Consider the following 14667-nt stretch of genomic DNA (forward strand, 5'->3'; position numbering starts at 1 on the left):
CTCTCTCTTCCCCTCCCGCAGCTGAGGCTCCATTGGAGCAAAGATGGCCCGGGCGCTGGGGATGGCTCCTTGGCCTCTGCCCCAGGCGCTAGAGTGGCTCTGGTCTCGGCAGAGCTACGCCCCCGAGGGGCAGAGCATCGCCCCCTGGTGGGCAGAGTGTCGCCCCTGGTGGGCGTGCCGGGTGGATCCTGGTCGGGCGCATGCAGGAGTCTGTTTGACTGTCTCTCCCTGTTTCCAGCTTCAGAAAAATACAAAAAAAAAAAAAAAGGGTGAAGAACAAGCCAATAACAATTTCAGACAGTAATAAGAAATGTGAAATGTATGTGTGTGTATATATATATATGTGGTAAGTTATTGCCTAGAAAGCTACATTAAATATAGAGTAGTTGGGCACTTTGGAGGACGTCTGAGCTGAAGTGTGAAGGAGCCTGTAATGTAGAAATCCAGAGCAACAAACAGTTTTTTAGGCAGAGGAAAGAGCAGCACAAAGGTCCTCAGCTGGGAATAGACTTGGCATGCTCCAGGAAGAGAAAGAAGGCCAGTGGCTGGAGGTTACCGGCTAGGAAGAAGAGTATTATGAAATGAGATCTGAAAGGAAGGCAGAGGCCAGATCATATACAAATGGGCTTATAATGTTCCTTAACAGTCAGTTTTCTAGTAGTTTTAAATAGACCCCTTTCATTCAGTTTAACATCCTATGTTTCACAAATTAGAGTGTCCATGTGTAACTTATAGAGGCAGCTATTTAAATCATGTTATGAAACTGGTGTGTCTAGATGAATAAAATCAGTTACTGTGTGAACCTGTTTGAAGCCCATCATCTGTTCTCCTATGCTGATTTATTTTTCTTTAGTCTACGCATGAGTAGTAAAGCTTTTGAACTGGTAAAATGTTGTTTTGGTATACATATGGTGTATGGATACACACACACACATCCTAGAAAGAAAACCAATTGTTGGGTATTATTGATGGTCTATAGAAAGAAAAGAGATTTAAGCAAATAATGGTTCAGCTAGATATTGTCTCCATACATGTCTTTAATCCTATCTTTACAATTTCTTTGTGGTTTCTGGGTGTATATTATATTTTATGGGAGAAATTATATACTATAGTAATAATACTTGAGAATCTAGTATTCTGAAAATACCTGAAGAAACATTAAGCTTCTAACATATTGACCTTAAAAATTGGGAGGTAGGTTTATTTGCAAATTCCTCCTTTACAGATAATTCAAAATCATAATTAATCTGAAGTATATATAATAAATTCTGAATTTCTGTACTACAATTTAATTTTTTTTTTTCATTTTTCTGAAGCTGGAAACGGGGAGAGACAGTCAGACAGACTCCCGCATGCGCCCGACCGGGATCCACCCGGCACGCCCACCAGGGGCTACGCTCTGCCCACCAGGGGGCGATGCTCTGCCCATCCTGGGCGTCACCATGTTGCGACCAGAGCCACTCTAGCGCCTGGGGCAGAGGCCACAGAGCCATCCCCAACGCCCGGGCCATCTTTGCTCCAATGGAGCCTTGGCTGCGGGAGGGGAAGAGAGAGACAGAGAGCAAAGCGCGGCGGAGGGGTGGAGAAGCAAATGGGCGCTTCTCCTGTGTGCCCTGGCCGGGAATCGAACCCGGGTCCTCCGCACGCTAGGCCGACGCTCTACCGCTGAGCCAACCGGCCAGGGCTACAATTTAATATTTTATTCCTTATAAATAATGACCTTATATTTGACATTTTTAGAATCTAATGCTCAGACGATGTAGAGAAAGCAAATTATCTTTTTTTTTCCTTCTTTTTCTAGGAGAAAGAGAAGGTAGTAGATGGCAAATAAGAAACAGGTTTTTGCGAAGGGAGAGGAGGAGGCTCTCAGAGGAAAGAGAGGTCCGCAGAGGGACCAGAGAAAAGTCCCGAGAAAGGGAGAAAGAGAGAGAGTGAGGGAGAGGTGCCCCCAGGGGTCAGGCAGGAGGGAAAGAGAGTTGGGAGTCCGCGGAGAAGGAAAGATTAGGAGTGGAGGTTTTGGGTGAGGTTTCTCTGGCCAGAAAAAGGCCCGTGTGGTAGAACAGGCAGCACAGAGATTAAGGACAGGTGTGCAAATAATTAGAAGCCATGTATGTAAGAGATCTCCAATCAGTTCCCAGCTTTTTTGGCGATAGTTTAATTGGTGAGGGTGTTAACACCGAAAGTCCCTTCAGGAGGCTAATTGAGTGGGCTCTGTGGCCTGGCCACAGCGGAGAAGAAGAACAGTTTCTTCTTCTCTAGGGAGGGAGACTCCCGTGCCCCAACAGCTGCCCCCAGCCCTCGGAGTGGTCAGACTCGAGCATTAGCGTCCCAAAAACTCAAGGTCCAGCCACGGAAGAAAGTGGATGTGCTCGGGGAGGTATTTACAAGCACACGCTCACTTGGACGGACAGAAAAGACTTCCCTGATGCAGCTACGGTCTCGGACAGGGAGCCTCGGAGAAGAGAACTGAGGAGAATGCTGGAGGCAGGGGACTCACTGCACCGTGTGCCGAAGTGGGCGCAAGTCGGAGATCCTGGCCCCCTCTTGGAGGGGAGGGGAAAGGAGCGGTCCTTGCAGACCTCCAACTCCTTCCCGGGTTTCGGCACCAAAATGTAAGGTATTTTTCCCCGCCGAGAAGGAAGGAAGAGGGCCGGAGCCGCAAAGTGTGGAATAAGTAAACGGCTTTATTGAGTACAGAGCACACATCCCGCCCGGCAAGGTTCCCTGGCCCCGAGGAAAGAAAGATGGAGGAGAGATGGAGGTCAGGGAAGTTGCCGAGAGAGCAAATTATCTTTAAATATACCAATCATTTGGAACACCAAAAACATTTTTTTACAAATCATTAAATATTTACTAATCATATCAAACTAGAAAACAATTCATCTATTGGTTATTGTTTTTTTGGGGAAACTTCCTTTACTTAGGAATGTAACTCTAAGAATTTCCAAGCATTTTGTAAATTCCCTAGTAAAACTTTGAGTAGACATGTAGAAGTGGGAATATTATTCAGATAATTCAACATGATTCCAAAATTGTCCCTCTGAACACTGACCCTTATTTAGACATTGCAGCTGTTCCTGTAATGGGGGAAGGCCACTTGAGCCTGTCTCATCTTGGGAGGCTGTTGCTGGGAAGCACAGCAGTTTCAACCCTACTGGCTCTTATGAAGCCCAGCTGGACTTAGGAGATGGAGGAGGCCAGAGTCATTAAAACTTTCAGGGTATTTATGAATTATTTAACAATACTTTTTAAAAAAATTATTATCTTTTTGGGAACAGTTACAGGAAAAAGAAATTAACTTCATCTTTTCTAAAATTTCCTAGTATTACAATATTGGTTGTTATTTTTTAAAATTTTTATTTATTGATTTTAGCCATAGAAGAAGGGAGAGAGAGAGAAAGAGATACAGTAACATTGAGCTGTTCCTGTCTGTGCCCTGACCAGGGATTGAACTGTCAACCTCTATGCTTCGGGACGATGCTCTAACCCAGTGGTTCTCAAACTTTTTGAAGTCGGGGCGCATTTGAAATTCTACAAATAATTGTAGGCGCACTATACACAAATTTCTGAGAAATCTGTTAAAATAAGTCAAACATTAAAGAAAAAAAATAAAGTCCAAGCGTGCTTTTATGGTAATTAAATGAAATAAATACGACAAAATTAAATTTATTCTGACATTAAAAAACATTTTTATGTTACATTTTTTGAGTTATGCTCTTTAGAATTCGTAAAAAAGAGGGGTTAAAAAATTTAAAAATGACAAAAAAGTTAACTTTTTATATATATAGATAAATTTTTAGTAAGATTCAGTAAATTCGGCAGGTCCTGATGTGTCCTAGCGATTTCTTCAGTGTTTGGGCATATATTTGAAAGGCAAACTCTCATTTCCTCATCAATATATTGAAGAATTCCTCTCTTTTTACTCTTAATTGTGTTGAGTGCAGAAAACCCCCACCATACATATCATCTTAACTTTACACCAAACAAAGGATAGAAGAAACTTGCCACCAGTCTTTCCAAGGAACATGGGGGTAGTGTAAACCAGTGGTTCCCAACCCCCAGGCTGCGGACCGGTACAGGTCCGTGGGCCATTTGGTACCAGTCCGCAGAGAAAGAATAAATAACTTACATTATTTCCGTTTTATTTGTATTTAAGTCTGAATGATGTTTTATTTTCAAAAAATTACCAGATTCCCTCTGTTACATCTGTCTAAGACTCACTCTTGATGCTTATCTCAGTCTCATGATACATTTATCCATCCCACCCTAAAGGCCAGTCTATGAAAATATTTTGACATTAAACCAGTCTGTGGCCCAAAAAAAGGCTGGGGACCACTGTTGTAAACAATCCAGCACTACAGCTTAACAGCCTTTTGCAACCTAATCAGGCAAGTGAGGTGGGGGGGGTGGGCAGACTGTAAACTTACAGCCAATTCCCTACACCTCTGTCCCCTAAAAATCTGAACTCCAAAAACCCTGTTGGTTTTTTGGTCCCCAACAGGCACATATTTCTCTGGAATACCATAGGGCACATCTGGAAATCTTCTAAGGCGCACCAGTGTGCCCTGGGGCACACTTTGAGAACCACTGCTAACCAATAGAGCTATCTGCCAGGGCACAATATTGTTTCATTTCAGCTTCTTTGCAAGAAAATTCAAATGGCCAGAAAATATATAAATAAAAACACATAGTTCATTTGACTGCACTGCCAAAAACTTGAAAAAGTTTTAAATATCCAAGGTTGGTAAGGGGAAATGGGAACCCTCATGCTTTACTGGTAAGATGATAAATTGTTACAAACTTTCTGAATGGTGACATGATGACATGTCACAAAAACCTTAATAGAAATTCATACCTTTTGACCCAGCAATTCCATTTCAAGGAATTTATCCAAGGAATTATTCATAGATGTGTGCAATAATACAACTAAAAGGAGATTCATGCCTGACTTGTGGTAGTGCAGCGGCAAGAGCATTGACCTGGGAATGCTGAGGTCTCTGGTTTGAAACCCCAGGCATGCCTGGTCAAGGCACATACAAGAAGCAACTATGAATTCATGCTTCCTGCTACTCCCCAACCCACCTCACCCCACCCCCACTTTCTCTCTCTAAAATAAATAAATAAATAAATAAATCTTTTTATAAAATAATAAAAAATGAAAAAATAAAAAGGAGATTCATAACAGCACTGATAATAACTTCCTAACTAGAAAGAAATAATGAATAAGTAAATAATTTTTAAAATCATGGTCCATCAATAAAATAGACTAAAATGCTGCCATTAAAAAGGAGTATGGTAGCCTAACTGATGGTGGCACAGTGGAGAGAACATCAACTGAGGACCCTGAGGTCCCAGATTCGAGACCCAGAGGTCACCAGCTTGAGGGTGGGCTCACCAGCTTGAGCACCGGATCACCGGCATGAGCATGGGATCATAAGACATGGCCCCATGGTCACTGGCTTGAAGCTCAAAGTTGCTGGTTTGAGCAAGGGGTCACTGGCTCAGCTGGAGTGCTCTGGTCAAGGCACATATGAGAAAGCAGTGAATGAACAACTGAAATATCACAACTATGACTTGTTGCTTATCTCTCTCCCTTCCTGTCTCTCTCTCTCTCTCTCTCTTGGAAAAACAAAACAATGATTAAAAACTATTTTAAAAAACTCAAATTACATCCTCTGATCAAAAACCTCCAGTGGCTTTGCAAGCCAATTAGAAAAAACCCTAAAATGTTATCATGACCTATAAGGCCCAGTGTGGTAGCCTCCTGGTTCTTGGCTCAATCGCCAACCACATTGAGGATGATTCTCCCTTCCTCATTCAATTCTTTTGCTCTTATTCAAGGATACCAAGCAGTTTCAGCTTCAGGACATTTGTACTTGCTGTACTACCTCAGCCTGGAGTCCTTATTCCTTGGTCAGCTCTAAAACCCACATCCTCACTTTCAGAGAGGACTTCACATCAATCTATGTTCTTTTATATGCCTCATTTTTACTTTTTTTTTTTTTTTTTTTTTTTTAGTACGAGAGCCAGAGGGAGGTAGGGACAGATAGGGACAGACAGAAAAGGAGAGAGATGAGAAGTATCAATTCTTTGTTGCAGCACCTTAGTTGTTCATAGATTGCTTTCTCATATGTGCACGACCAAAGGGATCCAGTTGAGCCAGTGACCCCTTGCTCAAGCCATCAACCTTGGCTTCAAGCCAGTGACCTTTGAGCTCAAGCCAGAGACACTGCACTGAAGCTAGTAAGCCCACACTCAAGCCGGATGAGCCTGCACTCAAGCTGAATGAGCCCACACTCAAGCCTGTGACTTTGGGGTCTCGAACCTCGATCCTCAGCGTCCCAGGCCAATGCTCTATCCACTGCACCACCACCTGGTCAGGTGCCACCTTATGTATTATACAATTATTTTCTAGTCTGTCTCCTTCCACTGTAATGTAAGTTCTATGAGAGTAAGGACTTCAGTTTATTCTCATTTTTCTGGACCTCTTGTGCCTAGAACAGTACTTGGCTTAAAATTGATGTTCAGGAAATATTATTGAATGAATCTATGAAATGAATGAATGACATGGAAAAACAATCTTTGTATGTTAAGGAAAAAAAGAGATGCACAACAAGATGTATAGTATAATTTCATTCTCTACATACACACTAAAGGATAGGAAAAAAGGGCAAGGAAGATGGCAATCAAAATGTTAGCAGTATTCAAATTGTCAGTGGCTTATACGTTCTATTTATAGTTGCTTTTCTACTATGTAAAGTTTCTGCAATAGAAAAGTATTATTTTTATACTAAGAAAAAGGTGTATGTTTTTTTAAAGTAATAAATAGCAACCTACCAGTCCATTTAAGTTCTTTATGTTGTTTCTTCCTAAGGACAATATCCTCAAGTTTTCTGTAGTGGAAAAAAAGCATTTTTTGTTTATGAAAATCATATTACATAACTGTAAATCTAATATAATATAGCTTTAACAAATTCTATATAATAAATATCCTTATATAATGAATAAGAAAGGCTGTATTAATAAAAAGTGGTAATCGCCTGACCAGGCGGTGGTGCAGTGGATAGAGCATTGGACTGAGATGTTGAAGGACCCAGGTTCGAGACCCTGAGGTCGCCAGCTTGAGCATGGGCTCATCTGGCTTGAGCAAAAACTCACCAGCTTGGACCCAGGGTTGCTGGCTCCAGCGGGGGGTTGCTCGGTCTGCTGAAGGCCCGCGGTCAAGGCACATATGAGAAAGCAATCAATGAACAACTAGGAAGTCGCAACGCGCAACGAAAAACTAATGATTGATGCTTCTCATCTGTTTCCATTCCTGTCTGTCCCTGTCTATCCCTCTGACTCTCTCTCTGTCTCTGTAAAAAAAAAAAAAAAAAAAAAAAAAGTGGTAATCAAGTAGGAAATAGCATTGACTTATCATCTAAGGTAAAAAGAACACTACAACTATAATTTCATATCATGTCAATATTAAATTAAAAATTGTTAGATATTTGGAATGCTAAAATAAATTGCTAGTTAGTCAAAATATTAGATAAAATAAGAGTAAAAAGATTTGAACTTTAGATTTGAAAGCATACATATAGATTTCAAATCTCTCATAGTATGAAGATTCACAATGGAAAACAAACATTCATGTCTATGTAATCCTCAAAGGATTAGAAGCTAAATCAAATGAATTAGTATTCATTTACTTTCAATCATTGCTTTCAATTGAAAGCAAAAGTAATCTTTGCTTTCAATTTTTTAAATAATTAGACTGTGTTTTAGTTTAAAAGATGCCCCTTTGGGCCTGACCTGTGGTGGCGCAGTGGGATAAAGCGTCAACCTGGAACACTGAGGTCGCCGGTTCGAAACCTTGGGCTTGCCTGGTCAAGGCACATATGGGAGTTGATGCTTCCTGCTCCTCCCCCTTCTCTCTCTCTCTGTCTCTCTCTCTCTCACTCCTCTCTCTCTAAAAAAAATCAATAAATAAAATATTAAAAAAAAAATGCCCCTTTGTATTTTTTACAAAGATGTTTCTTTTTTTTTTTTTTCCCAGAGACAGAGAGAGGGATAGATATAGGGACAGACAGGAATGGAGAGAGATGAGAAGCCTCAATCATTAGTTTTTTGTTGCGACACCTTAGTTGTTCATTGATTGCTTTCTCATATGTGCCTTGACCGCGGGCCTTTAGCAGACCAAGTAACCCCTTGCTCAAGCCAGCGAGCGACCTTGGGTCCAAGCTGGTGAGCTTTGCTCAAACCAGAAGAGCCCGCACTCAAGCTGGCAACCTCGGGGTCTTGAACCTGGGTCCTCGGCATCCCAGTCCGACACTCTAGCCACTGTGCCACCGCCTGGTCTGGCAAGGATGTTTCTATTTGTACATCTATAAGCTATTTCTGGAGAGAAAAGAGAAAGAAGAAACAGTGGTTGCTTTGGGGGAAGAACTGAGGGTGTATGGTCAGAGAAAGACTTATTTTTCATTGTAACCTCTTTTGAACTAGTTGCATAAAACCATATGCATGTATTATTTTTCAAAATGAAAAACATTTCTAGTGAAAAAGAGATTTCTAGTGATTACTTATGCATAATTATACACACAACTTAACCTTCTATAAATACACTGTACAATATGGTAGCTACTAGGCACAGGGCTATTTCATTAGAATGAAATACAATTAAGATTCAATTTCTCAATCACATGAGCCTCATATTAAGAGTCTAATAGCTGTGTATGGGTAGTGGCAACTGTTTTGGCACAGTGCAGACAGTTCTTTTAGGTGACAATGTTCTATAACACCTATAAATTAATGGTTAAGAATAAAAATCCAATTAATTAAGTTCTAATCCCAACTCTCTAGAGTGACCAAACCTCTTTAAATCTGTTTCATCATATATAAAATAAATATAATGTCTATTTTATAAGCATATAAGGATTGAGATAGTTGTCTAAAACATTAAACCTAATGCATAATTCATGGTAAATACATAATAAATGGTTGTGTGTATGTATTTATATATTAGGCATATATAGTTACATAAACATTGGCTTTTATTTAATTTAATAAATTATTTTAAATTCCCTTATGAAAAACATTTAACTTTTAGAACAAGGACTTTTAAGAGTGATCTAATTCATGCAAAATGCTTTAACTATTAAAACAGGACCTCAGGTTACGGGCTGAATTGAGTAACTTCAAAAGTTGAAGTGCTAATGCCCAGTACCTTAGAATGTGACTCTATTTGAAGATAGGGCTTTTAAAGAGGTATTTAAGGTAAAATGAAATCATTTTAGGTAAAATCTAATATGACAAGCACTCTTATAAGAGGAGATAGGACATAGAAGGACAGGAAAGACCCTGTGAAGACAAAGAAAAAGATGGCCATCCACAAGCCAAGGCCCTAGCAAATAAATTCATATAACTATAAATTTGTAAAAAATTAAATATTTAAGAAATCACATAATCATAATTAATTCAAGTTTTTTTATATGGAAAAATGACCATTTTTTTTTTCTATTTTATGCAGGATAAAATACTTATTCAAAAAGTTATTCATGCAACATATAATTACTAAGCACCTACTATATGCCAGGAACAGCACTAGCACTTGCAATATAAAAGTGAATAATACAGATAAAAATCCTGCCATCAAAGAATGAACATTCAACAGATAGTAAACAAAATAAATATATTAGATAGTGACAATGGGAAGGAGGAAAAAAAGCAGGTAAAGGGAATGAAATGTCAGGGGGTAGGAGCAGCTAACATTTTAGATAGATGGTCACTTCTAAGTAAAGACTCAAGTAAGTGGGGCAGCTGACCATGAGAATATCTGGAGGAAGAACATTTATAGGCAAAGGGAACTTTAAGTGTAAAGGCTTAGAGCCAGGACCACATTAGAAGTGTTCACAAAACACAAGAAGCTAGTTGAGAATGAGAGGAAAGTAATAGCAAATGAAATGAAAAAGACAATAGGCCTTTTATGTAGGATGTATGAGAGGAGTCAAAAAACCACTGAGGAGTTTGGCCTGAGCAACTGGAAGAATAGAGTTGTCACTGAGATAGACACATAAATTGTTTAGCTGGGGCCAGGGAAATACATTAGAACTTTTTTTTTTTTAATTTAGTTAGAGGAGGGGAGGCAGAGATCCTGCATGTGCCCTAACCAGGATCCACCTAGAAAGCCCACTAGGGGGCAATGTTCTATCCATCTGGGGAACCTTGCTCCGTTGCAACCAGAGCCATTTTTTTAGTGCCTGAGGTGGAAGCCATGGAGCTTCAGCACTTGGGGCCAGCTTGCTTCAATCGAGCCATGGTTGCAGGAGGGGAAGAGAAGAGAGAGATAAAGAAATAGAGAAGCAAGAGGGGTAGGTGTGGAGAAGCAGATGGGCGACTCTCCTGTGTGCCCTGGCTGGGAATCAAACCCGGGATATCCACACACTGGGCCGACACTCTACCACTGAGCCAACTGGCCAGGGCCAGGACTTACTTTTGACCATGTGAAGTATGAGATGTCTACTAGACATCTAATGGAAATACCAGATGTGTAAATCTGAAGGTCAGAGGAGACACCTGGGCTAGAGATAAAAATTTGAGGGCCATCAGCATATAGATAGTAAAGCCATGATTTGGAAGAGATAAACTATCTAGGGAGTAGGTGAAGATAGAAAAGAGAAGAGATCCAAAGCCTGAGTCCTGGGGTACTCCCATATTTAAAAATTAGGAACATGAGACTGGGAATAAGTAGTCAGAAAGGTAGGAGGAAATCAGAGGGTAGTGTCCAAGAAGCCAAATATGAAATCACTTCAAAGAGGAAAGAAATTCTCCATGTCAAGATGAATAGATAAATGACCTCAGAAATTGGAGATGCAACCTTTCAAAGATAATACAGTGATACCTTGAGATATGAACAGACCAACATAAAAATTTTTTAAGATACAAGCTACGACTCGGTCTGTATTTTTGTTCAAGATCCGAGTAAAATTCCGAGATATGAGTTGTGATTTGGGAAGCTGCCGCTAGTTGGCGCGTTGACGCACGGGTCCAGTATCAGCAGTTTGATATACAAGTTGACCAACTTACAAGCTCGGTTACAGAACAAATTAAATTCGCATCTCAAGGTACCACTGTATCTAACTGAACATATAAAAACTCCTTTTTTTATTTTTTATTTATTTTCTTTACAGAGACAGAGAGAGAGAGAGTCAGAGAGAGGGATAGATAGGGACAGACAGGAACGGAGAGAGATGAGAAGCATCAATCATCAGTTTTTCATTGTGGCACTTTAGTTGTTCATTGATTGCCTTCTCATATGTGCCTTGACCGTGGGGCTATGGCAAACCGAGTAACCCCTTGCTCAAGCCAGCGACCTTGGGTCCAAGCTGGTGAGCTTTGCTCAAACCAGATGAGCCCACGCTCAAGCTGGTGACCTTAGGGTCTCGAACCTGGGTCCTCCACATCCCAGTGTGACGCTCTATCCACTGTGCCACCGCCTGGTCAGGCTAGAAACTCCTTTTTAAAAAAGAGCGCATGAAACTCATACCAAAAGGCTAAAAAATATCTTATTTATTGCTGTATAGAAAAATAAATTATAATATTCAAGTTAATAGGTTAAGTGGTCTAATGTAACATAATTATATACTGTCCATAGTTTATACGCTGCATAAATAGAGCACCACTAGAAGGAAAACACTTTTCTTTTATACAAGGTCCTGATGAAAATCAAAATGTGTCTTAAAGTTATATTTTTATTTAATTAGCAAACTGAAGGAATAAAATATATTTTTACCAAAGATACGTGACAACAAAATTTATTTTCTAATCTTTAATATAAAATTATTAATATTCACATTGTACAGCCTTCTAGTATCTGTTTTGAACACAGTGATGTCATGCAGTTTTCCATTTACAGTTTTGGTACAATATATAGAATTGGTCATAGGGTTATTCTGTGTTATAAAGCCCCTGTTAAACAGGAATACCTGTGTATTTCAGCTCCTCCCACCATAGCATTAACAGGTAAGACTACAGTGAATTTGAAGGGAAAGGGGTGAGATGCAAACTAGAGTCATATATTAAATCCTTCACATTGATCAGTTGGTTTCTTTTTGCTTCCTGGTCACAGGTAAAGTGTATTTCCTGGCCAGAGACTGCAAAAGTAGCATTTGTTACAAACAGAACTAAAATGAGATGAGACAAGTATAACAAATACATGGTACAAATACTTATACTCTCTCACTACATGTCTATATCAGATATCAATAACTGATCAAAATACTCTTTTCCACTGAATTTTGGAATTCTTTTCAATACAATTTTTCTAAGTCACTATCAATTAACCAAAGTTAGAATATGAGTTAAAACGCACTGCCCGCCCTACATCAAGTTATCCATTTTCACTATTGTCATAGTCATGTTTTTATGAAAAAAGTAAGTTATCTGTATTCATAACTGATATCAATTTAGTTTCATCTAAGCAAGTTATTTCAATTACAAAGAAAAGAATAAAATGAAACATCTCACAGGGGAACCAAGATGGCAGCGGAGAAGGCAGAAGCACAGACTCCCAACTCATACCACCAAACTGGATTACAAATTAATTTAGGAACAATCAGCGTGAAAAACCAATTTTCGATTAAAAGAACGGGTCTCAAAAACCAAGGAGCAAAGAAGAAGCCACACTGAGCCTGGTAGGGAGCTCCCAGCTGCAGTGGGAAGGCTCCCCTGCTTACAGGAATGAAGGTGGGGTGAGACTAAGAGCCCAGAAGGGCTCTCATTACAAGTAGAAGAGCAGAAAATATAGCTCACAGACACTTGCCTAGGGACCTGGGAACGAGGTGTGCTGAGAGGGCTGGCTTATCTTCCAAAAGGAAAATAGAGAGAGAAAGAGACAGACGGTGACGGGCAGAGGAATGCATGGGATGACCTGAGAAGCTGATTCATCCAGTGAGGAGGTGGCCATAACTGGGGGAAGGGTTGACCCTTCAACACAGCACAAGCCTAAAGTGGTTCCGGGTGACCCACCTCCAGAAAGCTCTCCAGCTCCAATCAGAGCAACAAGACACAGCTGAAAACAGGAAGTGGGGAGGAGGGACAATAACTCAGGTCTCCATGGAGATCTGAGATATACCTCCCCCTACTAAAGGAGAAAGCACTCCCCCTAAAGAAGCTGGCATATGGGGCCTTCAGAATCTCAGGTTACACCCACAGCCTTCCTGGATACAGTTTCCAGTAAGCCCCCTGCTGAGATCAGTAAACAAGATTACCACTGAGTTAAGAAAACTGAGAAGAAAACAAATCAAGACTTAATAGAGGTTCTACTAGGTAAGGAGATCACAGCTGGAAGAAGCCTACAAGTCATAGAGGATAATGGGTAGGCAGAGAAGCATAAGTCATATGCTTCAACAAGATAAATCCTCTGATAAAATCTTGGATGAATCGGAAGTAATCAAATTACCGGATGCAGAGTATAAAATAATGATTTTTAGCATGCTTAAAGATCTCAAAGCTACAATGGATGGACTTAATGAACACTTCAATAAGGAAACTGAAAGCATCAAAAAGGACACAGAAAACATAAAGAAGAACCAGACAGAAATGACAAACACAATATCAGAAATGAAGACTAACCTGGAAGGAATTAAAAGCAAGCTGGATGAAGCAGAGAATTGAATCAGCGACTCAGAGGACAAGATAAGTGAAAGCATGGAAGTGGAGCAGCAAAAAGAAAAGAGACTGAAAAAATCTGAGGAAACTCTGTTGTAAGGTACCAAAAAACTGCAAATTAATATTGATATTCTGGGAGGAAAGGTCAGGCTTTCCTGTCCTGTCCCTCCTTTAGGGAGGGGAGGGAGAGGAATGTATAAGTTTCCTGACTTACAAGGACAACTAGGGTCATTTGGTTTTAAGTTCTCTGAAAGAATTAAGGTTAATTGAGAAACTTCTTCCCTTTCAATAGGAGGCAGAATTTACATACCACCTTGCATTCTTTTTTTTTTTATAAATAAATTTTTATTTTAATGGGGTGACATCAATAAATCAGGGTACATATATTCAAAGAAAACATGTCCAGATTATCTTGTCATTCAGTTCTGTTGCATACCCATCACCCAAAGAGAGATTGTCCTCCGTCACCTTCTATCTAGTTTTTTTGTTTGTTTGTTTGTTTGTTTTGTATTTTTTCTGAAGCTGGAAATGGGGAGAGACAGTCAGACAGACTCCCGCATGCGCCCGACCGGGATCCACCCGGCACGCCCACCAGGGGCGAAGCTCTGCCCACCAGGGGGCGATGCTCTGCCCCTCCAGGGCATCGCTCTGCCACGACCAGAGCCACTCTAGCGCCTGGGGCAGAGGCCAAGGAGCCATCCCCAGCGCCCGGGCCATCTTTGCTCCAATGGAGCCTTGGCTGCGGGAGGGGAAGAGAGAGAGAGGAAGGAGGGGTGGGAGTGGAGAAGCAAATGGGCACTTCTCCTATGTGCCCTGGCCGGGAATCGAACCCGTCCCCCGCACGCCAGGCTGACGCTCTACCGCTGAGCCAACCGGCCAGGGCCACCTTCTATCTAGTTTTCTTTGTACCCCTCCTCCTCCTTCCTTCCCCCTGCCCCCCGTAACCACCACACTCTTGTCCATGTCTCTTAGTGTCGTTTTTATGTCCCACCAATGTATGGAATCCTGCAGTTCTTGTTT

General features: G+C 40.7%; 1 protein-coding gene across 2 annotated transcripts in view; it reads right to left on the reverse strand.

Moving 5' to 3' along the window:
* The window catches only part of DNAL1 (dynein axonemal light chain 1), a 60407-nt gene that overhangs the window by 14423 nt on the left and 31317 nt on the right, over window positions 1-14667 (reverse strand). For both annotated transcript variants that reach the window (XR_010731336.1, XM_066277183.1), the window contains exon 5: window positions 6838-6893. Coding sequence is in view for 1 of the 2 variants with exons in the window: in XM_066277183.1 (XP_066133280.1) it covers window positions 6838-6893 (56 nt within the window). In the remaining variant the exon portion in view is untranslated. The remainder of the gene's footprint in view (window positions 1-6837; window positions 6894-14667) is intronic.

Source organism: Saccopteryx bilineata, chromosome 4 (genome assembly GCF_036850765.1).
Source record: "Saccopteryx bilineata isolate mSacBil1 chromosome 4, mSacBil1_pri_phased_curated, whole genome shotgun sequence".
In the NCBI taxonomy this organism is placed as follows: Eukaryota; Metazoa; Chordata; class Mammalia; order Chiroptera; family Emballonuridae; genus Saccopteryx; species Saccopteryx bilineata.